Raw genomic sequence first — 26397 nt, 5'->3', positions numbered from 1 at the left:
ATTTTATATTCACCAAATTTGGACAAGTGCCTGTAGGAAGAGAACAACTCCCTTTGGACACACATAAGTACTCACACATGGCTGCTTTCAATATAAACACTGGCCTTGAAGAGAAACAAGGCATTTTAATGATCCCTTCCACTCCAAAGGGACACTTTTTGGTGTGGGCTGCTGGAAGAATTTGCAGCTCACTGCAAGCTGGAGCCTGGCAGAAGGATGGCATTTCAAAATTAAAACACAAAGGGGTGAAGAGCACTTCAGAGAGAGGGCAAAAGCCAGCAAACTCCTCTGGATTAAGCCACTTCTGACCATGGCAGCAGCCAGGGGCTTCAGTCTCCAGTGATGGAGAGTCTGTGCTCATAGCCAGGGTTAGGATCACTCAGTTCCCAGCATAGTGCTGGGCACAAACCTCACTCCTCTCAGGGTCTTTTCTCACTTTTTCCCAGGACCAGAAGCCTTGGACCCTTCCACAGTGTGGCACTTTCTCCATGACCCCGGGCTGAGCTGGCAGCTCTCTGGAAAGCAAATACCTCTGCCTAGCACTGGTCCATGCCCAGGCCTTCAGCAGTTGATGTGTCCAGGAGGTGATCCCTCTGGAATTCCCACCCAGCTTGCCCCTGGATAGTATTACCGAAGTGACCCAACACCTGATCACAATCCTTCATGTACATGCACATCCTCAAAGCCTGATTAAGACCAGGACATGACCCAGAGCATGTCTGGAGAACAAGCTGAGACCTCTGTGTGCTCAAATGAGTATGGCTGAAACATGTCTTTGCTCTCAAAAGGTCTTTCATGCTCTCTGTGCCAAGACAAAGCAGCAGCAAGAACATGGTGTTAGTTTAAAAAAAGAAATGGTCACAGAGCTCAAGAAAAACTGATAAATCACAAAGCTCTTCATCCCCCAAGATTAGCAACTGCCCTACAAACCAGTAGCCATGCAAGGAATGATTCTTCAGAATTTACCCATTTCAAGCCCTCTGGCTTTTTGTAAATGCTGTGTGACCCCAGACATGTCATTTTACAAAAAAAGAAAAAAAAGCTGTCAGCTGCTTTTTTTTTGTCAGACCTTTGGCAGCCTCACTGACTTGCACACACTGAGAGAGCCATGGGAGAAGACAGCTGCAAGGAGATGGGCCTCTGGAAGGTCTTCTGGAGGTGCTTCTCAACCGGGCTTGGGAAGGAAGGGGATGAGCTCAGAGTAGGAGAGGGTTGTACCAGGAAAACTGAACACCCAACCCCACTCAGCATCTCTCAAACCCCCAAAGCTGATTAATTCACAGGGTATCTGAGACAAGAATTTTCCTCTATGAAGGCAGACCTGAGCTTAGCATGTGTGCAAAAGTTGGGGGTGGTGTGGGATGAGTACATCCAAAGCAGAGAAACACTCAGCAGAGGCCTTTGCAGATATGAACACCTCCTTTGTCACATCCAGAGTGAACACCAAAGCCAAGTGTTTTAACTGGACTGTCTTAAGTGACAAACTGCATGCCAAGATTCAGGCTTCTATGTCTAAACTTCTCTGACTTGTATGTAAAAGAGGAAAATGTTTTCTGTCCAGGGCAAAACCAGATGCCAGCTGGGCTAGTTTCCACTCAAGACAGCTACCTCCTTCCCAGGCACGGGGCTCTTCACCAGCTCTTCCAAGAGACAATGTTTCTCTTACTGAGCCAACAATGACTGATTCACAATTCAAAGTGCCCATTTCCCACAGAGAGCTTTTTAGGTTCAGGCAGGGACATCTGCAATGTCCGTGTTCATGAGCAGGGTGATGAAACACTTGTTTGCAAACCCACCATCTTCCCAGATGCTGCTCACAGAACATAAAATATGATACAGGCTGAGTTGTTTGCAGGTCAAGGCCTCTTTTCAGCTCAGTTAAACTCCTCTTCCTAACTGACTCTCTGCTTGTTTCTGCTCAAATTGAGTGGCAATAAGTGCCTGCAGCGATTTCATCACCACTCTGTGAAGTCAGCAAAGGCTGGTTGAGAAATTCCCAGCTTGTTGACATGCAACAAGTCATCACTGATGGGTACCCATTCACCTGGAATGCCAAACTTCTCTGGGGAGCAACTGTTGCCCACCAGCATGAAAACTATTAAATCCTCATGCTGCTTCTCCCCTTGTCTGCATCCTGCCTAGACCCAAAATATGGAGAAATGGGAGGTCTGTTTTTAACAGGTCTGCCCACAAAGTTCAAATTGGAACTTTGGGAAGCACCTCTGTACACCCATTATTATTCTTGTTTCTCAGACTGAACTGTCTGGGGCAGGAGGTTTCTACCCACACAAGGAAAACCCCTGTCCCTTCCTGCCCATGGCAGGGCAAGGAACATTGAAATGTAAAGTGGTCAAAAAAATATTTCTGTACCCAGAAGCAAAACAAGCCCAGCCTGGGGCAGGAACAGTCTCGGATACAAGAGCCCCAGCAGCAGCCAGAGCAGGGGAAAGGGGCTGGGTAAAGGGAGAAGGAAACACAGGGAGAAAAGGGTAAGAAAAAGGCAATAGAGAAAGGAACCAGGGATAAGGATCCAGGAGCTAGATCTTTTAAAAAATAAACCCATGCATGACAAAAATACACACTTTGCCCATAAAATTGCAAGGCATAAATATGCTAGCTAAGGAATATTTATAAAGCAGGCATGCTTGCTCCTAGTGAGAAGAGCTTAGATGCTCTCCAGCTCTCAAAAACTCTATGACTAGCCAAAAAATCTGTGGCTGGAGGACAGCCAGCCCATACCCAGGCCGAACGATGACAGCCCATAATCATTTTTGTCTCACTGCAGACGAATGGTGACAAGCACATACGAGGTTCAGCCTTTTTCTTGTGCAGCTCTCCCATTTGATTTCCTTGAGTGCAGGGATGAATACCAAAAAAATCACTGAATGGGGGAATAATTCACTTTGGGAGGGACTTCTGGGGATCAGAAGTCTTGGATCTGGATGTAAATAATTGAGATTATAAATCTTAATAATAAACAAACACGTCAATTTTCAGCACTTCATGTCTCTTTTAACAGACCTCTGCTTGGCCCAAGCCCTGCTTTTTGCCTTGCCACCAACCTGCAAAGCTGCTAATTAAATGCAGAGAAACAAACTCCCCATCCACCACCTGGGCACCTTGCATGGCTCTGGATACTTGCTTTGGCCTCCCTTAACCCACCAGCAAAACCTTCTTTGCTCCTGTGGTGCAGGATCAGGCAAGGGCTGGCTCCTGCCTCCTGGAAAAACAGTCAGACACCTCCAGCATCGCCACATGGCTACCAACTGGCTCTGCAGCCATGGGAAGGGGCTTGCACTGCATCCCAGCTTTCTCTCCCTCTCGCACACGGGCTCCATCTCCAGAAGAAGAAATCTTGGCTGGTGAGGCTCAAACGGGGGCCACAGACCAGAGGACACAGACACCCAGCTCAGAGCACGTACCTGCTCTGCCCTCTAGATGCAGGCACGGGAATCCAGCACAGACACAAGCTGGGGAGGAGTTGGTTTTCACCCTCCTTTACTCCTCATTGCATCTTCCACATTCCAAGTGCAGGAGGAGCATTGATGAAGCAGAAGATGCTCAGACATCTGGATTTGACGGATGAGGGATAACCACCCCCGCCAAGGCCACAGGGAGGTGAAAAGGAGATGGCTTGCACACCAGACAGGGCTGTCTGCCTTCCTGCAAACAGGCTCCCGAGCAGGCTGTGTTCATTTGGGGTGAAATAAGGCATGAAATGAAGCCCAGATCCACCAGCCCTGGTTCAAACAGCAGCCGGCAGATACTAAGAGGATCCTGCCAGGGGAGGAGAGTGCTCAAAGCCATACTGTAAGCACACAAAGCTTATTGAGAAGGAGAAACGATGACAGAGGGGAAAAGCAGCCTTGGCGGTGCATTAAAAACTGGAGCTGGGTGGAGAACATCCCCACCTGCTTGCCTCTCCCTCCTGAACAAACAACTCAGTTTGCTGAGTTTTACTGCACAAAGGTTCACCCCAGAGCCAGCCCTGCTGGGTACTCACTCCCACATTCCCTGGCCTTCCCCCAGAAAGCACCACAGGCTTCCCTCACCAGCTCTGCCCACCAAGCCCTGCGCTGGCAATTCAGGCACTGAGCAGTACCAAAGCTGGAGAGAGAAGGGGCAGGCACTGGTGTGGGAGGTGATGTTTCTGAAGGAGGGGCTGTCTCTGCACCTTCTTCAACTGCATCTGTTTTGGGACTAATATGCACATACTTTTATGTCCAGCCCTGTAAATTATGCAGTGAACCTCAAGGCTATGACTTCAAAATAAGGAGACTGGAAAAAGCACACATACACATGCACACACACAAATATGAAATGCCTGCTCCAAACACCTCTGAAAGCCCTTCTGGATGCTGCATGCCCCTAAATCACCACATAGCATCACCAAAAACCAACCTGGCAATAGATTTGGAAACCCAAACCCAATTCTGAGGTGTTCCCTTCTGCACAGCCTGTTCTAGGCTGATTCTAAGGTTGAGACTGAAGGCCAAGGCTTTAAAACATCCCTTTACAAGTCTTTCTCAGGTGACTGATTTCCTCCTCCATCTCATTAGCGGCTGCCAGCAGATGCTGTTTCCCCAGCAGAAGCCACACTTCACTTGTTACAGTCATCTCAAAACCACCCTGTCATTTCTTCCCTCCTCACAGCCACAGCGAAGCCTGGAGAATATTCATCAAGAGGCAGACACAGCAGCAGCTTTTTATGGTTAAGATCAGGTCATTAATCTCTATCGAGAGTTGTCATAATCTTCCTCAGCTTCATGTTTGTTTAACTCTTTAACTCGCTCTGTGGAGCTCTGGGTAATCACAGATTAACTGCTTTTTAATATTAATGCCTTTTCATTAATGTGCCAGGCTCTCTCCCCTCCAGAGCCCAGGCAATAGCTATTAGCATTGTGCCTGCAGCTCCATGTGGTGAAAAAGACTTTTGTCTTTGGGGCCAAAATTCCACAGTATGAGCCCAGATCTTGTGTTCTGTGGCTGCTTTGCAGCAGAGGTATTTTAGTATTTTAGAGCAGGAGTAATTCCTTTCTCCTCTAGCCCAATGCAGGGAGCTTCCTCCTGCAGATGGCTCAGAGAAGCTGCTCTGGAGTCACCCCAAACTGCAGCATCCTCAAGGGCATGTAGGGGCACCACTCCAGTGCCCTCATCCTTCTAGGAGCGATCTTTGCTTAAGTAGCCCCCACCCTGAGGCCCCACAAAGCAGGGCAGGGCAGGACATGTGGCCACAAAAACCTCCCGGATTAAACACAAAACCTGCCCAGAAGTGACGTGAATGCTGCAACCCTGCCTTTCCCAGGGTGGTGTGATAATAGCATGAAAGCCTCAGCCCCTCCACCCTGGCAGGACCTCCAGTTGCCAGAGGTGCAGCCCTTGCTGTGCCACTTGTGTAGGACAATGCGGGGTAAACAGAGCCGACACCGTGCAGTCTCATCTGTGTGGTCCATGGGGATGGTCACTGATGTGTCACATCTGTGTGAGCCTGCGTCACATCTTAGCATGCACAAATCATCGTGGGCTGAAAATGGGCTAAGCGTGAAGCCACATTGCTTCTCATTTAGCCTCTAGCCAGAACACAGAGCACACATTGCAGAGGCACTAAAGAGCTAGTCATTTGTCTCCAAAACCTTTCTCATCGACCTGTACTCGTCTGCTCTCAAGCCTCTTCTGTGCTTCAATACTTTGGTCTTGCTTAAAAGCCTTCACAGGATACATAAAGCCTTTCCAAGAAGATGCTTCTTGCCAAGTTATTTACAACCAAAAAAATTTCCCACCCATGTCACTGGCATGTTAACCCTCTGCTTTATAAATATCAATGAACTCTGTTTTTGCATGAGCCTGAAGCTCCATGTATTTCCCCCCCACAGCCCACGAGCAGTTGGGATGAGTTGGCTCCTGCACCCATGCTGTTCCCTCTCGCACCCTCTGCTCCATGTCCAGCCTTGCCCTGAGATGCCAAGCTGCCCCACCCCAGGTGTTACACAGGGCATGAGCTTCACCAGCAGCCAGATCATCTCTTGGCCAGAAGGAGTCACATCCCAGTCCCCTCTTTGCTGACAATGAGCTGGGACCAACACCTCTCGAGTTTACTGAGCAGAAGCCCCTCTCACACTTCCACAAGCCCACCATCCTGCTCCCTGGGTGGAGAAGGAGACTCCCACTATCTGGAGTGCAGGGGCAGCTTGAGGTGGGTCTTCAGTCCCAGGGCTTTGTCGACCACCTCCGGGGGCTGCAGGATGTGCCACTGGGCGAGGGGCCGGCGTGGGTTGGACAGCATGTCGGACCAGTGCCGCAGCTGGTTGCCTGTGGCTCGGCAGCCCAGGAACAGTTTGCCGATGGGCTCATTCTTGGTCACTTTGTCATGATCCCAGACGGAGATGACCACATCCACATTCTGGGGGGACACAAGAAAGAGGGTCAGTGGGAGGGCCTTGCTGCAGTGGGGATCTGCTCAGCCCTGGGCACTTCAGGGAAACCCACCTGGATCTGACTGAAAGGCACCTCAAAAACAAACACCTCGTTGAAGTAAGGGCTTAAGGTGTTTTTCTTCACACTTGTCTTCTTTTTCTTCCATTTCTTCCTGTTCAGTATGAGATGCACCTTGACAAAAGGATCTGAAGAGAGAGAGAGAGGACACACCTGGCACAAGTGACAGTTTTTGACTGAAGAACTCAGCCACAAAACAGCTTTCCTGAGCCATTTTCAAGGATATCATGGCATCCCACTTGCCAGTCCTCCTGGTGAGACAGCCACGTCACAGCTCACTTCCTCCTGCCAGGCTCCCTGTACAATCCAGCCATGACATCTCCTGCTGGGAGATACTGTCCAAAGCTGGAGTATCTGTGCTGGGGGAGGCTGGGAGTCAGCCAGGGCTGGATATGGTGGTAACACCAGGAAGCAGGTCCTAACATTAAGGGCTTTCAAGGCTTTGTGGCTCTTGGTGCCACCACTGAGGCCTGGGCAGGAGTAGGAAGGTCTGAGCACAAGCAGCCCCCACTGACCTGAGAGCCCATGAGAGTCCATCCGCTTCAGCTGCCTGGCTTCCAGGATGAGCACTGTCAGCTTGCCAGTGCTGGGGACATAGCGCAGTGAGAAGCAGATCTCACCCAGGTGCTCTTCCTGATGGAGAGACACCAACAATTAGTACCAGGCAGAGGAGCCAGCTCACCTGAGGCTGGAGCACCAGGCTGGGCCCAGGTTTCCTGAGTGTCCCCCACTCTGATGCTTTCCCCTAAGGGCTTGCTTGTTGGAATGGTGGCAAGCCAAGCAACAGCACATCTCTCCCAGCAGAGTTTCCCACCCACCAGGACCAACCTCCACTTTACTGGCCACCGCCAGGTCACTCCACTGCTCAATGACATGCTGCAGGTTGACACTGGCCAGGGGCAGCCGGACCTCACCAATAATGTCATGCTTGACAAAGCGGTTGAAGTCGTAGACCTGCATCACCAGTGTGGATTTAGACAGCTCAGCCTTGGGTACCTGCAGAGGAGGACCCAAAAGCCCAGAATGACTCCTCAGTGGCAGCTTTGCCCCATGGGATGGAGTAGCAGATAAAACAACAGGAATTTCTCTCTAATACTTCCCAGTCTTTGTTGCACAAGAATCTCCCTGTCTAGAGAGGTTTTTGCCCAGGGAGCAGTGGCTATGCAACACTCCTGATGGGACCAAAAAAACATCACTGGCTATAGTTTCCTACCTGGAAAGTGAAGCTCTCATTGAAGATGGGATTCAGTGTCTTGCGGTAAACCTTGGTCTCATATCTCTTCTTCATATCAGACATGAGGTAGACAATCACATATGGATCAGATGTGCCTCCACTGTCCATGGCCTTCAGCTCAGCTGCCTGCTTAATGCCAACTTTCAACTGGAGAGGAGTGAGGCACAAAGTCACCAGGTGGAGGAGGATGGGGTCAGGCAGCTGGGGGCTCAGTGGGAAGCAAGTGAGTGCAACAGTGAGGATGCCTTCCCACAGCACAGCCATGAGAGCTGGTGGGCTGCAGGCAGGTCAGAGAGGGTAAGTCCACCTCAGTGGGCAGCAAAGAGGAACCATGAAAGAGCAAAGCTGCTTCTCTGCTTTGCCATGGCCATGAGCATCCCCACCTCCTGTTTGCGGAAGTTGTACTCCAGGGAGTACTGCAGCTTTCCTCGCCACCTCTGCTCTACTCTCTGCTCCAGATCCTCCATCTCAGGCTGGACCTGCGGCACAGAGCAACACTACCCTCAGGATGTGCTCAGCCATCTCCCTGCCATGCCATGCTCCCACCATCCCAGGGACTGGGCAGTGCAGCAGCAAACCTCTCCGGGAGGAGGGAGGTGGGATTGAGGAGAAGGCAGGACGCACAAGGCTGGTCGTGGTGGAGTTGCTGACGGCACACAAGCCAATTCTCTCCTCCTTCTTGGGCTTCTTCTTGCTACAGCAGCACCTGATGATGCAGATGAGGAAGAGAAGGAGGAGAATGGCCCCTGCCACAGCCACGGTGATGAGTGCCCATTTGGGTACTGGTTCAATGTTCAGGGAGCAGAATTGGACAGAAGAGTTAAAACCAAACAAAGCATACAGAGTACATTTAAACCCCTTACTGGTGATTCAGCATTAAGGAGCTGTACTTTCAAAATTACCCCTAGAACCCTGGACAGGACTCATGCAGAGAGGCTGTGGCTAAAGACCATTCCCCAAATGGGTAGCAAAGACACCCTCTGCTCCTGAAGTAGCACGGTACCACTATGCAGTATACCCACCCTGATGGAACCCACTAGAAAAAGGGATTTGAAGGGTGGGTGAAGTGAATACACAGCCCCAGAGTGCAGGAGCCCCACTAAATAACGCTGCCTGAGAGAGCAGGGCAAGAGCTGCTGTACTCACACGGGATCAGGCTAAGCCAGCTGTCCAGGAAGCCTGGCCAAGCCGTGGTGGTGATGCTGGTGTGTGGGAAGGCCGTAGTCCTGCCCTTCCTGGCTGCCATTGCCATGGCTAAGCTGGGGTGACCTGGGAACACAGGCAAAATTAACAGGGTGGGGATTTCCTTTCTGGTAGCACGTGTGCTGCCCGTGACCCAAGGCTCTAATGAGACCAAATGCAATTAAAATATAGAGCCCAGGGTAAGCATTTAGGGCTTGGCCGCATTGACCATGGGGTGTGAAATGGAGCGGGAGGGAGCCACTGGCAAGGAGTGCTCTGTGCCAGCCGGCCCCTCCCATACAGCCTTGTCCCTCACATCCCTGCAAGTCTGCTTGCTGAAAGGGGAGAGACTGGGGGATCAGGGGAGGCGTTTTGAGAAGAGGACTCACCTGGCTGTAGGGGACAAAAACCAAGAGCTGTTTTTTGCTGGCTTCTCCGTGTCCAGGCAGCATGAGCTGAAGGGTTTGCTCAGCTCCAGAAAAGCCCCATCGTCAGCTAACACCCCTTTTTGGCTATTTTTCCTCCTGTCACAGGGCTGAGAAGAGGAAAGGTTGGCTCCTGGGCTTGCAATAGAGCTGGTGCCCTCGTTGCCCGTGGCAGTGCTGCCACCAGGCTGGGATCACACCGGCTCGGAAACTTTCCTTGAGCCTGGCCCGTGCACAAGGCAACGCTGAGACAGCCTAAGGGAAGGGTTCACATTTAAACCAGCATTGCTTTCCCCATGGCAAGGCTCTTATTGTAGCATGAACGCTTCCTCATAGCCAAATTCCTTTCGCGTCAGCAGGAGAGGTGTGCCCGGAGCCGGGCTGCGCGGTGAGCGGGTCTGCAGCCACCACGGCACGGGTGACACGCAGCCCCAGTGCCCGGGCTGGCAGGTTTGTGCCTGTCGCCTCGGCTGCCCCAGCCTCCTACCCTGTGTCTCAGTGAGTCCCTGCTCCAGCAGCCAACTCCGCCTCGCTCTGCCTGCACTCTGCCCACGCTCTGCCCATCCCAAGGTGCTCCTTGCACGGGGATCCTCCCGGGGAGAAACCACGTCTGCATTTCTCTTCGCTGAGCCTGCGAAGCCAGCAAGAACGCTTTCTTTTCCCAGCAGTGTGCTTTACAGCATGTGGGCATAGGGCTGGAGAAACGTGGGAATTGCTGTCATCCCTGCGGCATCACTGCACTGCCGGGACAATGAGGTGCAGGTTAAGTGACTTGCCTGTGTCATTGGACACCCTAAGCACCGCTCAAGTATTTAAGAGGTGCAAGGCTGCAGTTTTGGAGAGTAGTGAAGGGTGGACAGGACAGCAGAGGTGAGCAGGCATCCACCCATCACAGAATTAGGTGTCAGTACTCTTTGCCTGCCAGACTCCCGCGGGCTATGTCACAATAGTCTAACATTGACCCTGGTTTAAAAAAAACATCTTCTCCCAGCCCTGCAGCCACCGTTTTGGGAACGATGGGGACAGCCCTGCTGCGGTCTGGGACAGGAGGCATGGTCTCAGTGGGCAGTCTGCAGGGAGCATGGAGCATCCATGTTCCTGGAAAAGGGGCTGGGGGAACCCTGATTCTCGCTCCCACCCTGTGCTGACTGGGTTCCCAAATCCAGACTTACCGACAAGTCTCCTTCCCTGTGTCAGTCTCCCTTCCCTGCTGCACAGGCTCCACTCAAGCCACCACCCGTGGCAGGGGCATGTTGTGGGCTGAGGTGGGACCCCACCAGGCACGGAGCTGAGGGTGCAGAAGGGATGGTGGCTGCACCGCACAGCCGAAACAGGAAAGTCTGCTTTGCCAGCCCAGCAACTGGGTGGCCCCAGCAGCTCCGCCGGCCCCACCTTGTCACTGACCCAAGCAGTGTTCATGCGGGTGAAAAGCCAGTGGGGAACTCCCTGCTGGACCAGGAAGCAAAACCTGCCCTCCTTCCTGCAAGAATCTGGAGGGCATTGCTGCCCAGCTCCACACACTGGGAAATTCGTTTCTCCAAGCTATCCCTGCAACAACACTGGGCTGGACTGTGTGCCTGCAGGCACTTAGTGCAAGGGAATGGACACTTGCAAGGGGATGGGTGCATGAGTGCATCCATCCCTGGTGAGCTCTGCACCTGGGGAGCCCAGCTCCTTGGCCCACAGGGTATGCACTGTGTGAGGGCCTGTGAAATGTGTGTGGATGAACGGGAATGCTCCACTCCAACCCGGCAGGGAGGACAGACAGGACAAAGGGATACTGCTTGGGTGGTTGCGTCCTGCAGCACCAACAGAAGCACCAGGCACACAGCCAGGAGCAATTTCACAGGCTTCCATTGCATTAAATTTATGCTTGTAAACTTCTTGCCTTGCTGCCAATTCAGCAAAGTCTGCCCAAAACCTGTCTTATCTCCACGTAAATTTGGGGTGGCGTCAGAAGCAGGGAGCAATACTGCAAAACTGCCAGTGCCTAATGGCTGATGTAGTCATGGAAGGAGATGCCCTGGAAACCAGACCTGTCCCAGCTCTGTCCCACCCTGGCTCGGCAGTCCTTCCAGATTTTCACATGGCTACCAAGGCGTTGCCATACCGGTGCCTAGCCAGGGGAGAGGAGCTAAGGCTGCCCCTCAGCCACCCAAAAAACAACTCTTCTTAAGGGTCCTGCACTCCTGCTGCTCAGAAACACATCATCTCCAGGAGCAGGAGATGCACGAATGATGTTGCAGGAATGATGCTACAGCAAACCTCTGGGGGAACTTTTTGCTCTAAACTGGCAATCCCAAAGTATGCACAGGAAAAATGCTTAATGGGGATAGAAGAATAGGGAATATAAAAATCAAACAGGGAATGGGGGTCTGCAGATGCACACAAAGAGCTGAGCACAGAAGTAGTCTTTTCAACTTGCTGTGTGCTAAGAGACAGCTAAAAGAGGAGAGATTTAGATTTTAGGAAGAAATTTTTTACTCAGAAGGTAATGAGGCACTGGAACAGGTCGCCCACAGAAATTGTGGCCCCATCCTGGAAGAGTTCAAGGCCAGGTTGGATGGGGCCTGAGCAGCCTGATCTGGTGCATGGCATCCCTGCTTGTGGTGGTAGGGGGTTGGACGTAGATGATCTTTAAAGTCCCTTCCAACCCCAAACCATTCCATGATTCTATGATCTTAGTGAAACCAAGCTGCACAGGACCCTGATGGCCTCACAGGACAGCATGTGAGAGATGGCTTTCAGAAGAGAAGGGGAAAGAGACCCAAAACCATTACAGCAGAATTGCAAATGCGCTGCACCCAGCCCCGCTCTGCACCTGCCTTTGCTCCCCGCATACGCTGCGAGTCACTCTGGAGCAGGTACCCCTATTTTTTCGGTCAAAAATACAACCATTCAGGAGCTGGGAAATGAGAGGACGAGAGGCACACTGTAAATACTCCGGCTGCAGAAATGCGACATCGCGGCACCACTTGTGGGCAGCGATCGGCCACTAAACACAAGCTCCCAGAGAGCTCCGGAAGCAGGAACAGCGCTGAGTCCCCTCCCCAGGGTGACCGCGGCTGTGTCCGAAGCCAGGCCCGGGTGACCATGATCCTGTGCAATGCCAGCTGGGAAATGCAGTCCGGCCCGGGCGCGATGCCAACCCCCTGGGCTGCCTACAAATCCCAGCTCGCCGAGGAGCGGAGCTGCACCCCATCCCGGCTGCCGCCTGCTTCCTGCCAGCGCGGGCAGGGGGAAATATAAACAGCACCGCCTCGGGCAGAGTTGGGATGCTGCCGCTGGACAGGCTGTGCCGGGGAGCAGAGGCAGCGCTCGGGGTGAGTTTGGGCTTTTCTCTCTAGCAGAACGCTGTGTGCAGGGGGTGACATCTGCTCCCTGCTGCGCAGCGGTAGGAAGAGCTGCGGGGACCAGCGGCACCAGCCTGGAATGTTTCCCGGGGGTCTCGCAGTGAGAAGTGTGTCCGTGCAGATCTGTGTGTCTGTATGCGAACGGCGCTGCGGGTATTTGGGGCAGGGAGATGGAAAGGAGAAGTCGGGCTTGATTTGCAGCGCTTGGAAGAGCAGAGCAGAAATTAGAGGTGGATTCTCCCACCAGGAAGGGCTGCTCAGCTCCGTTGCCTCCTTGCATTTAATTTTGACTTTCAGAAAATATTTGGCTGAGATCCTGTCAGAAGAAAGCTTCTGCCTGCGCAGCTGGGCTGGTGTTTGCCACCCTCTGCCCTGCTCTCTGGGAGGAGACCCCTTCCCAGCATGGGGCATGGTGTGGAGAAAGCAGATTATGCTCAGCAACTCCTGGCTCTCCAGGCACCCCTGGCTGGGGGAGTACGAGTAGCCCTTCTGCAGGACTTTCTACTCGTGGGGCAGTCGGGGAGTGCCCATGTAAGCATTGAGCCCCCCATGGCAAGGCTCTGGCTCTCAGAGCTGGCATCAGCCAAGAGTGTTGCCCACCGGCCCAGGCAACACTTTGCAGTCCCTGAACGGTAAACATTAATTAAAGAAAATTCGGGCAAAAGAAAGGTCTCTCCAGAGACCCTGACTTGTCCTTTTGCACTGCGTGCTGGCTTTGATCTGTGCTTGCACAGCCCCTCAACACAGTAATCAGGAAGGGCTTGACTAGTTCACAGAACAGAGAAGGGGCAGACCAACCTCATCTGGGGGGTCCCAGCCTGTATCCAAGCCCTCACCACACATCTCCACTTACTCTGGCCTTTTACAGCTGCAAATGAGCTGCTGATGTAGTGAACTCCTTTATTTGTAGATACAAATTCACCATGCCAGCAAAAGTAGTGAAAAAGGCCACAAGGATGTGAACTAGAAACCTGCCTGTAAGATCTAACCTATTTTGGCTTTTAAAAACAACCTTATTTTGCTTGGAAAAGAGCTCCACAGCAGCCTTCAGCAGTTCCACACAGAGAAAAATACTCTTGGAGAAAAACAAAAGTAAAAATAAAGCAGTGATTGGTGTTTGAAAAGCTACTTTTCCGTCATATTTAATTGGAACTATTAGAATAGTTTTTCTTGGAACTTTTCAGCAGTTTTCAGCTGCTGTCAGCAGAAACAGCTTCATGTGGATTGCTGTACTTGGTGTGTAGGATGTTTCCTGTCTCCTTTCCACTCTTCCCCCTCTCTAGATTGACTATATTATAATCTGTCAGTTTCATTTTATATTTTCTCTTAAAGGCTGAGAGTTGAAGATGGCAGAGCCTGAAAGCACGGTCATAAACACCAATGTAAAACAGGTAAAAGGCTGTTCATTACAAAGCACACATCCTGTATTGCCAGACCAAGTTTTGAAATGCCACTTCAGGAGAGAACACACCACAACCCAGAACTGTGGTGGCCTGAATTGCTCGTGCCTGGGTTTCAGCAGAAGTGCCCTTTTCCAGGGCTGCTGGGCACCTGGTCCCAGTGAGGTCCATGTGATTTCCACTTGCATGGACAGGTACATTTGCTCACACTTGAATTTTGGAGCAGCCAGGGAGAAAGCAGCATCTTCTCAACATACACAGAGACTTTACTTGACTGTCGAGAACAGATGAAGGGTAAAACCACCAGTATGTGCAGAGAAACCCACCAGTGCCCAGCTCAGCACAGACAGAGGACCATGGTTGTGCTGTGCCCACAAACAACACAATTATAAAGCAATCTCCTCTGTATGAGCTGTCCTTGGAGCATGTGGCACTTATCAGATAGGTTAAGGTTTCACAACTGCCAGCCCCATCCTTGGTGGCCTGAAGATGAAGACTGGGTGTGGTACTTCTGGCATCAGGAACTGTGACACATGGCTGATACCTCCAGCACCCAACCCCATCACTCTGGTTGGTGCCCCCTGCTCACCCCACCTGCATGAGCTCCTTCTCTGCTTTCTCCTGACTCCTCTTTCCTCCCCATCCTGCAGAAAGACCCCAGCACAGCACTGGTCATTGCTGTGACCACCAGAGCCATCTTCAACCTGGAGGAGGAGCACAAGCTCTACCTGGAGAAGGGCAAGGAGGAGTATACAAGGCACCAGCAGGCCAACCAGGACAAGCCCCTGCCACCAGGCACAGCCTTTGCCTTCATCCAGGTGAGTCCCACGCCTGCCTAGGGGCACATGCAGACACTCCCAGGATGTGGTGAAAGCTGAGCTTTCCCAGCCTTAAGTCTCAACTTCCATCAGTGGGAGCAGTTATGCACCAGAACTGGGGTGCAGTTATGCCTGTCCTGATGTTTTGGCCTCATTTCAGGGCACTGAGACTTGTGCTTCTCACCAGTCCATCTCCCTGCTGGTGAGGTGTCCTGCTCTCTGCCCTCCTGATGATGGCTTTTGCAGGATGGCTACTCTGTCTGGCTCTCTATAACAGGGCAGCCTTGCCATAGCTGACAGATGCAGCACAAACCACTAACATTAATTGCAAAAAAGCTTCTGCAAAGCCACTGTAGTCATGCCTCTTTAAAAGAGTCCCATCTTGTCCTCACAGGCAGTGCAGTATGTGAACGAGAAGATCCTGGAGAGGAACCCAGCAGAGAGGGACCTTTTTGACGTTGTGGTGCTCTCCAACAACAGCCCAGAGAGTGGCGTGCGCATCATCAACAGTGCCAAGCACTACGGTAAGGGGGATCCATCCCCAGCAGTGCCTGCTTCCCCTGGCAGGCTGCAGAGCAGATAGCCACCATGGTGCATCATCAGTGGCAAACTGAGAGCCAGGGGATACAAGGGGAAGGTGGGAAGGGGTTCTCTTGGAGCCCAGCTCCCTTCCTTTGCACCAGGAAGTCTGGCAGCATTTTGCACAGCCCAGGCATCTGCAGGCAGCTACTGAAAATAAAAAAAGTTCTTTAAAAAAACCACCCTAAATCCCAGAGTGCTGTCATGAGGAATGCTCATTTAAGAGAGGGATGGAGGGAATATTTAACTGCACTCTGCAGTTTTGTAGGAGCAACAACAGGTCAAGAAGATGCAGCAAGAACACAGGCAGGTTCCCCACACAGCACTGGGAAATTCATTGCGCTGAGCTCTTGCAGCAAAGCACACCAAGATGCAGGGAGGATGTGGGTGGCTGTGAGGAGGATGTTGCTCCATAAGACTTCACTCACATCCCTTGTCCTGAAGGCCTGGAGATCTCCAAGTTCTGCTTCGTGAGTGATGAGGACTCCACACAGTACCTGAAGTCCCATGGTGTCAAGCTGTTCCTCTCAGCTGACAGGACAGATGTCTGCAATGCCCTCCAGAGAGGTGTGTTCTCCCTTCCATCCCATGTCCCCAGCCCCACCACACTTCCAAGCAGCTCAGTACTAAGAGGCAACACTAAAGCCTGTGATTTCACAGAGGCAAGGGTGAATGGCACACTGTTTACAAGTACAGTCCTGAATGGTTCAGTCTCCTGTCCTTACTAGTAGCCTGCAAACATACCCAGGTTGTTCAGATGCTGTCACAAGTCAGTACATTATGCATAATTCTGGACATAGTTCTGCCATGGGCTGGTCCTTCTCTGCCTGACATTTGAGTGTTTCTAACCAAAGATGCAGTTCCATTCATCAATGAGAGTTTATCAGTGATTCCCAGGACTTTGTGAGGGTGCCACAGAAATTTGCTGTTTTGGTTCATGCAGAACTACTGGGTGCACCATGCTAGATGTAAGCACGTGCTTGACCTTGATTGGAGGGAGTGCAGTCTCCCCAGCTCCTCTAATGGGGTTAATCACCTTCTTATTAATTCACTTGGGTATGAACACATCAGCTGGCTACTGTCCTTCAAGGTCAGGAGCAAGACATCTACAGCCTGGACTTTCTTCACTACATAGCACATTCCTGGAACCTCCTTGAGAGCATCATTGCTCTGACAAGTGTCTCCCATCTGGGAGCCTGGGTCCACATATGAGGGTGGGCAGGGAGCAGCTTGCAGGAAGAGACTGTAATTAAGCCAATTACCACAATCAGTGGAGATGCCAGTCTGTATTTGTCACACCACAGAGTGCTAAATCTGGGTGTTAAAGATTGAGGCTTGGCAGGTTGAGCAAGCACCAGGAGGAAGGCTGCCCATGTCTTGACAACCACCCAGCATCTCTTAGCACACCTCACTATCTCCCCAGACCTTGGTTTCTGATCAGCAGTGCTTTCTCAGGGGATAACACAGCCATGGAAAGGCTGGGCTGACCCCCCCAGAAAGCTCCCTGGCATAGAGCCCCTGGCATGGTGATGTGGGACAGGGCCACAGCAGATCCGTGCGGAGCAGCTGGCTGTGCATGAGCTGCCCCCAGGAGGGGTGTCCCTCCTGACCCCACCTTGCTCTGTCTCACAGGGGTCTCATCAGCACTTGTCTTCCAGCAAGAGGTGCAGGCCCCCAGCACCCCACTGCGCGTGGTGTTCGATGGGGATGCCGTGCTCTTCTCCAGCGAGACCGACCGGATCTTCCAGGAGCAGGGGCTGGAGGGGGCAGTGCAGTACGAGCGGGCGATGGAGGCTGTGCCCATAGGAGAGGTGAGCATGCCACCTCACTTCCATGGCCACCCACAAGCTCTGCAATCTCTCCTGCTAGGACTGTGCCATGAGCAGTCAAAAAAGCGCAAATCCTAACAAATTCCCTATGTATCCACCACTCAGTCCCTGGTGTGGGCCTGATCTGGAGTCCCACTGGAAATGGGTCTGTTATCTCCTATAAGTAAGCATTAGCTCCTAAATATCTAGGATTGTGGTTACTCCCAACATCACTTCTTGTAGGCTGTGACCTCTTGCTGTCCAAGGCCCTGCACAACTCACACCCAGAGGCACTGCTTGCTGGGATGTACCTTCCTGGTCACTTTGGGATTAGGATGAGCACCACAAGGCTTACCTTTCTCCCACGGACCCCAGTGCACAGCACCCCAGTGCACTGCCTACTCCTGCAGCCCACAGGCATTCCTGTGCCCTGCAGAGCCCTGAGAAACTCTGGAAGAGGAACAAGTGGCTTGTACAGCAGAGTAGGCGCTTCCTTATTTCCCACACACTCCCAACTGTCTTGCTGTGCTTCCAGGGTCCCCTGAAGGCTTTTGCCATGCACCTTGGGAAGATGCGTAAGAAGTTCAGCCAGGAAAATTCCCCCATCCGCACCTACCTGGTGACAGCCCGCAGCGGCCGCGACATGGGCATCCGAGCCATCAAGACACTCCGGGAATGGGGTCTGCCCATCGACGAGGCTTTCTTCATGGATGGGGCTCCCAAGGGCCCCATCCTCGCCCAGATCCAGCCTCACATTTTCTTTGATGATGGGCTTCATAACATCCAAGGGGCTCAAAATGTGGGGGTACCCTCTGCCTGGGTCCCCTCCTGCTGCTGATGGGCTGCAGGCCGCCAGTCCTCCCTCCCAGCAGTACTGGAGACTGGGTCAGTTGGAGGCAAACCTGATGGAGAAGGAAAGATCTCCTAACATGCAGCAAGCAAATCTCAGGGAAAGGGGATGAGGGCATGGACTCCCATGTAAAGCATGATGTGCACTTCTGCTCCTCATATGAGGTCCTCTGCATCTTAGGATGAAGCCAAAAGATGCAACTGCTCCAGGACAGAAGGACACCTTTGCTGTGACACTGAGGACTACACCTACCTGCCCTGTAGGACCTGGGGACTTTACTCAAAGAAATAAGTGAAGCTAACGCCACACACACAAGCTGAAGGAAGCAAGAAAAAAAATGCTAGTTTTGACTGTGCTCAGATGGTATCCCAGATGGAGCAGCACAGGAAGGACATCAATCTGTTGAGCTGAGTCCAGAAGAGGGCGACCAAGATGATAAGAGGGATGGAGCACCTCTCCTGTTAGGAAGGGCTGAGAGAACTGGGATTGTTCAGCCTGGAAAAGAGAAGGCTTCAGGGTGACTTCATTGCAGCCTTCCAGGACCTGAAGGGTGCCTACAGAAAAGATGGAGAGGGATTATTCACAAGAGCATGTAGTGCAGGACAAGGGGGAATGACTTAAAACTGAACGAGGGCAGGTTTAGATTAGATATTAGGATGAAATTCTTTACTGTGAGGGTGGTGAGGCACAAGAACAGGTTGCCTGGGAAAGCTGTGGATGCCTGGAAGTGTTCAAGGCCAGGTTGGATGGAGCTCTGAGTAACCTGGTCTAGTGAAAGGTGTCCCTGCTCACACCAGGGTGGGTGAAACTTGATGATCTTTAAAGTCTCTTCCAACCCAAACCATTCTATGATTCTGTGATTTGTTCCCAGGATCTCTCCCTAAAGGGAGCCCTCAAGACCTTACCTCACCAGACATACTCAGCGTGGTTTCCTGGAGAGACTGACGTGCTAGGAAGTGCTTCAGGCAGCTCCAGCCAAACTCAGAAGAGTGAGAAAGACTTCAAAACTGTAAAGGACCTACAAACCTTTTAGAAACGAGTGAATGGATTGAAGAAAGAAAGCCTAAGCTATTCCTTCTCATAAAAGAGATTATAGCACAAGACAGCTTTCCTTAGGCATGCAGACTGCTCACAGAGTGCTCTTAGGAGACAGACCTGTAGGACAATCAGCTCCTGGAGCTGCAAGACAGGGACAAGGCTACAACCCAGCGCTGGGATCCATCTCTGAGACTGGAGAACAGCTCCAGTGTCCCACCAGGAGAGGGCACTGGAGATGGGCTGCCTGCAGCACAAGCCATGCAGGGGCTAGGGTTGCAGACCAGCTCTACAGGGGTTGGGGCAGGACTGGGTGCTGCAGCCAGCCTTAAATGGATCGCCAGGGCCATGAGTGGAGGGCATGGGTGGGCGACTGCTCCTTGTACGTGGGGTCCGTGGGTATGCTCGGTTCCCTGCCTGACATCACACCACCCACCGTACAAGGATGCCTCTCCTTTGGCAATTTGGACTCTGTTCCTAATTTTCCTGGGGAACGAGGAACCCGCAAAATTCACTTGCAGGTTTCTGTCCCCAGGGTTGGATGTGAGTTGCCACTAGAGCCCACTGTGCTGCCTGGGGACATAGCACCTCGAATCCCTGCCAGCTGTCCAGAAACGCCTCATAAAAAACCACAAACTTGATGCTCAGGCGCCAGCGGGATTACGGACAAGGAGATAAAGATGATGCTGGCTTAGTTTTTTTTAATCTCGGTAAATAAGAAAATAATTGCTTTTAAAGGCTTCACAAGTGTTGCTGTCACCAATGCTTTTTTCCCCTCAATAAATAAATAAACAAGCATCCCAGTATGAGTGCTTGTTCCTCATTCCTGTGTCTAGCAGTGTGGGAGGAAGGATGGGATAACTCACTGCTCCTTTACACACATTCATTTATTTACCAGGTGTTACACATGTTCATCAAAATGGCTTAAATACACAAGAAACCTTCAGTGGATTTTGGGTTAAGCCCCTGAATGTCATCTTGTATCTGTCTCCAAGCTCACTCCTGCTACCTTGAGCATGGGGACTCCGCACATCTTGCCCTAGCAAGGGGAACTGCTGGCCCTGCCATGTCACTGGTGCAAGTCCTGTCCCTGCCATGCCACTGCTGCAGGTCCTGTCCCTGCCATCATGGCCACCATGTGGGTCCAAACTCAGGGCTGCCAGGGCAGGGCAGGGCATGGCAGGGATGCCTGTGTGCACAGATTTGATAGGAAGCCACCTCCAAAGAAGCAAAGCTTGGCAGGGTCTTGGCACCAGCAGTCTGGCCCCTGGCCCTTTTGCTCAGAACAGATGCTGAAATTAGATGTTTCAAGGTAGCAACATCAACAACATCAGCCACTCATCATCTGCTAATAATGCTAAGCAGCCGTCAGCTGAGCAAACATTAATTACAGGATGCTCCAAACATGCCCAATAAGCAGGTGCAGATATTCGTCCCACTTTTTGTGCAGGTCAGATACCACAAGGCTCACTGCAGTGATCCAAGTGCCCACTTCCAACCCTGCTTGCCATGCACTGCCGGCTGCTTCCATGGCAACTGGTGCTGGGGACACAGACCCAGTGCTGGGGGTGACAGCAGTCCTGGGCATCCTCCACCACTCCAACCCATCACATTTGCCAATGCCTGGACGGGGCCAGCAGGAGCTTGGTCACTGCCTTGGGCGAGAGGAAATTCGCTGAGTCAAGGGTGGTGGGGACATGCCCACGTGAGCCACTGCAGTGCGTGGGATGCTGAGGCAGGGGGAAAGCGCCACATGCCTTCTTCCAGCGCTGTCAGCACAACGGGGGATAACAGGGCAAAACATGCCCAAAATAGGAAAAAAGGAAGGAAAACTCTGGGTTTGTGGGGTTGCATCATATAGGGCCAAGTGCAGCTGCTTCAGGACATGGCTCAAGCTTGTAGCATCAAAACTGCTCTTATTGCCCTGCTCCAAAGATGTGCCATCGAAACTGCCCTTTTCTGTCCTGCTCCAAAGATGGAGCATGAGAAAGACCCTCTGTCAAGGACTGCTGCAGCTTCATGCGCTGCTGCAAGGACAAACTTGCTGTTTCTGTCTTAGAGGCATCTGTAATAAATTCATTAATGCTTGGGATGCTCCTCAGGTTTTGCCTTTCTGAGGCGTCTTAAACTCCCTCCTTCAAGGGATTGCTGATGCTCCAGGGTCTTCAGGCTGCAGCACAGGCTGAAGAGGGTTTAGCTGCTGGTGCTGGTGCTCGTCATGGCATGCTTCTCTGATATCCTGGGCAAGGAGCAGGCCACACTACCATGTCACCACGACAGATAGACTCCCTTTGAACCTCGCTGGGTTTCACACCTTTCCACCCCAGGAAAAGAAATGCAAAGGGGTGCAAAGGGGGCTCTGAGGACCTGCACGTGATTCTGACCATTGCTTTCCAACAACCCCCTGTGATCCCAGCCAAAGCTGCCTGGTGTCTGGGTTCCCCTCTGAGACACCCTCCCAGTCCAGAGAAGGAAGTGGGTCCCTACTCTGCCCAGCCACCAGCAGGACAGCTGCCTCTTCTGCAGAGCCCTGTTCTGCCAGCAATGCCAAACAAGTGGCCCTTGTTTCGGGGTGGGGCGCGTGACCCCAGAGATCAGAGGCTGCAGCTGGTTGGCCCTGAGGAGTTGTAGGAGACCTTTGCCCAGGACTGTGCCCTTAATCCCCCACTCACTGCCCCCGTCAATTTAGGCTTGCAATGCTAAAACAAAACAACTCAGTGCTAAGCAAGAGAAAGGGTTTTATGAAATGGTGGTACTGCAGGGAGGGAAGATTGGCAGGTATTTATCTGCTAATAAAGATCTGCAGTGGCAGTGTCCGAGCTGTTCAGCTTCATTGACTCCTGGCTGCAGCAGGAGAGGATGCTGGAGGCTGCAGGACCTGGGCGCAGCTGCAGTGTCTGCCAGGGATGCTCCCACGCCTCTCTCCACCTATAACCTATAAGTACCTTTGATCACGAGCAGGGAGCAAGGCATCTTAACATTTTTGACCATAACCCTAACCCTAAGTCACCCTGGTGGCAGTGTGCCTTGAGAAACACTCAGGAGTTCTCAGCCAGAGAGTCCAAGATGCCACGTCCCACGCTGCAAAAAATTATTAACAGGCTGTTCTACATGTAAAAGGTCAGAGAGAGGGTGTGCAAAGCCACAGACTGTTTGCCGACATGCTTAAAACTGGGTTCAAGATCTTAACCCCAGGCAATCACACTGAAAATAGTGGCTGTGGTGGCAAGTAAAGATGGAGCTTAACAGAAAGGTGACAATAAATTATAATTCAGAGCCTTTGTGGAAATATTGACACAGCAGAAACTGCCCCAGGAGTTCCAGATTGACTCACCAAATCACCAGTGAGAGCGGGTTGCTCCCACTCCAAGAAAACACATTGCAACTTTGAAGCTGATCCTTGGGTTGCAATGGGTGTTGACCCTCATCTTTCTGAGCCCACATTCCTCTCATGATCAGAAGTCTCAATTGCTTCAGTGTTTTGTGACATGGAGGAGACATGATTGCATAAATGATGGTCTTCTTAGGGCAGCTTCTGCTGGAAACTAAAGGAAATAATTAAATGATGTCTAGTGCTGGCAAAGAAAATTAAATGGATGATGTGCTTGGATTTGGCTGGAGGCACTTGTCTCCATCATCATGGAAACCCCAGCATCATGCCAATACCCCCCCACGCCAAGCCAGGCTCACATGGGGGACAGCAGAAGGAATTGCTCAAGGTGGTGACAAGGTGAGTTGGGTCCCTGTGTTCCCCATCACATCCTGGCGTGGGTGGGGATGAATCAATACCATCATTGTCACTTACCATCCCATCCCGTCAGCCACAGGTCACGCTGCCTGCTGCCAGCGTCTGCCAGGATTGTTGTTGCCCATCCCTGGCAATTTCAACCTGCTGCAAATTAACTCAGGTGAGGCAAACAACTCAAGATCCCTGCCCTGAGGAGTAGACGGAGCTAGCAGCCGGGGAGAGGCAGGTCCCCTCCTCCCCAAGGTGGGTGCCAGGTGTGTCACCAGCCATCGGGGAGGATGGGCCAGGGGATGACGAAGGACATCCAACGCCGAGCAGGGTCAGGAGCGGGCAGGTGGTGCGGGGGCGGCAAGAGTTTGGGCAGGGCCATGGAGTGCGTGGGACACAGGGACAGGCATTGTCAAGCTTGGCAGCAGCCCACTGAGGCAAAGTAGCATGTAAGTAACCCTAGAGAAGACACCAGAGCAGCTCACAATCTTAAAGACCATAAGTATAATTCACCATAAATTCTTTCTGGTTTATTTTGGGTTTTTTGGTTTTGTTTTTTTTTAATAGCTATGGAAAAGATGGAAGAGCAAGATGTGATAGAGAAGTCCACTGGGGTGAAAACACTCCATGTTCAAAGGCTGATGCAAATGGCCCTGATGAGGATGGAGCCATGCTCAGGGCTCCTGCCTGTTGTGATACTCAGTTGTGCCACACAGCCACCAGTGAGCCACCCTCACCCAGCACCAGGTTCACAGTTTGCAGCATGAGTGACACCAAGGGAAAAATTACCACCCAGCCATGGCCTTTTGCAACTCCACTTAGCATTTCCCCAAGGTCACTGCAGCCCATGATGGCAGTCAGAACATGTTTCAGCCAGCTCTGCCTCCAAACCAGCCCCAGCCAGCCGACATGAATGGACTGGAGATTGCCACCACCCATGATGCCAAGGACATCTTCCCCAGTGCCCACAGAGCTGGGCCAGGATGGCCAGGGCCTTCATGAGTCACTTTGTTATGCTCAGTGCAACCCCTCCTCTACTCCCAGCTTTCCCATCATCCGGAGCTGCTACTAAACCACCTTTCAGGCTTGCTTTTGTGGGTGTTACCCTGAAAATGGGTGTGGTTTGGGATGTGGCAGCGCCACTGCAAAATGCGCCCTCACCTTGTGAATTGTACATCAGTTTAGGAAACGGTGTAGGGAGTGGGCGAGATCCTGGCACTGTGCCGGGAAAAAGTTACCACTGCTTCACTTAGGATCGCAGGGATGGTGAATCAGGCTTTGCTAATGAGCTGCATCCAGCACCTTCACACCAGCACTGGTGGAGGCAGAATGTTTGAAACCAGACGTGCCCAGGCTTGTGTGCCCATAGGCTCTGCTCAGCTCAGACAGAATAATAGTTTTCTCTTTTGGTAACGAGCTTCAAAATCAGAAATGCATTTTTTTTTTAATTTGAAGATGTCCTCTAAAAATCCCACCTGCAGCTGGGGAAAAAAATAATCTGCAACTCTGAGCTGAAGGTTTTCTTGCCCTGTAGGTCATTGTAGTTCATGACACTGGTACCACTGTGATAAATAAATTTAGGAAAAAACCATGGAAGAAAGGGTGAAGGCAAACACACAGGCATGTGTAAGGACAAAGAATGCTGCCAAGCTGCAAATGGGAGACCTGCTAGAGCCCCCCCAAAAATAAAGCGTTTGAAATTGAACAGGAGTCAGAGTGTGTCCAGGGGCCAAGGAGACCAGTGGCATCCTGGCCTTTATCAAAAATAGTGTGGCCAGCGGGGCTAGGGCAGGGATATTCCCTCTGTACTGGGTGCTGGTGAGGCCACACCTCAAGTCCTGTGACCAGTTCTGGGACCCTCACTACAAGAAAGACACTGAGGTGCTGGAGCATGTCCAGAGAACGGCAACAGAGCTGGTGAAGGATTTGGAGCAGAAGCCCTATGAGGAGCAGCTGAGGGAGCTGGAGGTGTTTGGCCTGGAGAAAAGGAGGCTCAGGGGAGACCTTATCAGTCTCTACAACTGCCTGAAAAGGGACTGTACTGAGATGGGGGCTTGTTTTCCCAGGTAACAAGTGACAGGATGAGAGAAAATGGCCTCAAGTTGTGCCAGGGGAGCTTTAGACTGGATATTGGAAAAACAGACTGCCCAGGAAAATGGTGGAATCGCCACCCCTGAACACATTTAAAAGCCATGCAAATGTGGCACTTAGGGACATGGTTTAGTGGTGGATTTGGCAGTGCTGGGTTAATGGTTGGACTCGATGATCTTGCAGGCCTTTTCCAACCTAAAGGATTCTATGTTTATAAACTAAGCTGCATCAGGTCCCTGCCTGTGTGGCAAAGGGCAGGTAGGACACCCTGGTGGCACTTGCAGTGGAGACCCCAATCTCCCAGAGCTGGGGCTGGGGTGCTCTTCCCAACTGGAGCTGCTTGAGCTGAGTCATTTGACCCCGCCTTGGGAATCCTCTCAAGCAGGCACTGAGGTTGCGAAAGCATGGCCCCGTCCCAAGGGTGCGTCACCCCACACCCACAGCTGTGGCTGCAGGGGACAGTGCTCTGCTTCACCCCTTGGAGCCATGGGGGATGCAGGGGTCTAGGGAGACAGACCTGCAAGGAAAGGGGTTCATCCATTGTGACAAAAATAGGAGTGAGGAGGGATAGGTCTCTCCATTGTCTCTCACACATCTCTGCCTTCTCTAGGCACCTCGGCCATGGCGCTCCCTGTTAGATCCACAAACAAGGAAAAGTGTGTAAAAAACCCCGAGCCCAGGCCTGTGCCACTCTATCTTTTTAGGATAATATGGTGCAACTCTCATGGTCCCAGCCTATAAATACCCAAACGTGCTCCCAGTTCCTGGTTAAACATTCCCGCTGTACCTCTCAAGGCTTTAACATCAGGGCAAACATTCCACAGAGGTGCTGAGGGAGCCTGAATGCAGAAATCCTGGCTCCTTGGTGAAGTCACTGGCCCCCTCAGCATGCAGGCACTACAGTGTCAGCTCCAAAACCACTCATGGCAAGGGACAGAGCCATATTAAAAACTCTGGAGATAAGCCCCCAGTCCCTTCCCATCCTGCAAGCAGCCAGGAGAGGATCAGTATTGTAACATTCCCTGACACAGTCCCTTTTTCCCTATAAGCCATTGGGAACATGGGACATGTAAGTCACTTAGAACAGCCCTCTAAAAGCAGCAACCCTCTTGCACTGGTACGAGAGAAGTCCCAGATGAGGACTCAAGCCTTGGCACCATGAAGTTCAAGCAAAGGCTCATTCATAACAGCAAAGCTTGCCTTTAATCCCTTGGAATTAGAAAAAGCAGACACAGCCTGGGTCCAGAGTTCTTTACTCTGCTGAAGCACTTTGCTGTGCACTGTATGATGGTACATGACTGGCCGGGTATGCTGTCCTCACCAGCCCATCCCTGCACACTCGAGCCCACTCCATAGCCACGGGACTCTGGGAGAGACTGGCTGAACTGGAAACA

At 51.9% G+C, this 26397-nt stretch overlaps 2 protein-coding genes across 5 annotated transcripts; one reads left to right on the top strand and one right to left on the bottom strand.

The window, feature by feature from the left end:
• Positions 1–4743: 4743 nt before the first annotated feature.
• On the bottom strand, positions 4744–10595 carry SYT8 (synaptotagmin 8). Of its 2 annotated transcripts, none has more exons than XM_085062844.1 (9): positions 10506–10595; positions 8873–8995; positions 8351–8508; positions 8110–8205; positions 7706–7873; positions 7321–7488; positions 7008–7125; positions 6487–6620; positions 4744–6400 (listed from the first exon to the last, which is right to left on the bottom strand). In XM_085062844.1, exons 2-9 carry the CDS (start codon positions 8976–8978, stop codon positions 6167–6169), a joined length of 1182 nt encoding a protein of 393 aa, XP_084918970.1. In that variant the 5' UTR covers positions 8979–8995; positions 10506–10595; the 3' UTR covers positions 4744–6166. The 2 variants fall into 2 exon arrangements, with proteins under 2 accessions (XP_084918970.1, XP_084918971.1); XM_085062845.1 differs by having other exon boundaries at positions 8305–8432.
• A 1793-nt stretch (positions 10596–12388) lies between these two features.
• Positions 12389–19982, top strand: LOC146436535 (cytosolic 5'-nucleotidase 1A-like). Of its 3 annotated transcripts, XM_085062840.1 has the most exons (7): positions 12393–12656; positions 14019–14077; positions 14737–14904; positions 15299–15428; positions 15928–16050; positions 17116–17294; positions 17827–19982. In XM_085062840.1, the coding sequence occupies exons 2-7, from the start codon at positions 14033–14035 to the stop codon at positions 18127–18129; spliced, it is 948 nt and encodes a 315-aa protein (XP_084918966.1). In that variant the 5' UTR covers positions 12393–12656; positions 14019–14032; the 3' UTR covers positions 18130–19982. The 3 variants fall into 3 exon arrangements, with proteins under 3 accessions (XP_084918968.1, XP_084918967.1, XP_084918966.1); XM_085062842.1 differs by lacking the exon at positions 14737–14904 and having other exon boundaries at positions 12389–12656; XM_085062841.1 differs by lacking the exon at positions 15928–16050 and having other exon boundaries at positions 12392–12656.
• Positions 19983–26397: the final 6415 nt, after the last annotated feature.

This window comes from Lichenostomus cassidix, chromosome 5 (genome assembly GCF_008360975.1).
Source record: "Lichenostomus cassidix isolate B80296 chromosome 5, HeHo_3.0, whole genome shotgun sequence".
In the NCBI taxonomy this organism is placed as follows: domain Eukaryota; kingdom Metazoa; phylum Chordata; class Aves; order Passeriformes; family Meliphagidae; genus Lichenostomus; species Lichenostomus cassidix.
The sequence above is the reverse complement of the archived record's forward strand: the minus strand, read 5'-3'. Positions and strand labels throughout refer to the sequence as shown.

Excerpts from the sequence above, each read along its gene's own strand:
- SYT8 (XM_085062844.1), bottom strand. The coding sequence starts at position 8,978 with ATGGCAATGGCAGCCAGGAAGGGCAGGACTACGGCCTTCCCACACACC. Across the intron at positions 7,489-7,705 it reads ATGAGAGCTTCACTTTCCAG|GTACCCAAGGCTGAGCTGTC; the intron begins GTAGGAAACTAT and ends CCTCCTCTGCAG. Across the intron at positions 6,621-7,007 it reads GGACTCTCATGGGCTCTCAG|ATCCTTTTGTCAAGGTGCAT; the intron begins GTCAGTGGGGGC and ends CTCTCTCTTCAG.
- LOC146436535 (XM_085062840.1), top strand. The coding sequence starts at position 14,033 with ATGGCAGAGCCTGAAAGCACGGTCATAAACACCAATGTAAAACAG. Across the intron at positions 15,429-15,927 it reads CAACAGTGCCAAGCACTACG|GCCTGGAGATCTCCAAGTTC; the intron begins GTAAGGGGGATC and ends CTTGTCCTGAAG. Across the intron at positions 16,051-17,115 it reads CTGCAATGCCCTCCAGAGAG|GGGTCTCATCAGCACTTGTC; the intron begins GTGTGTTCTCCC and ends TCTGTCTCACAG.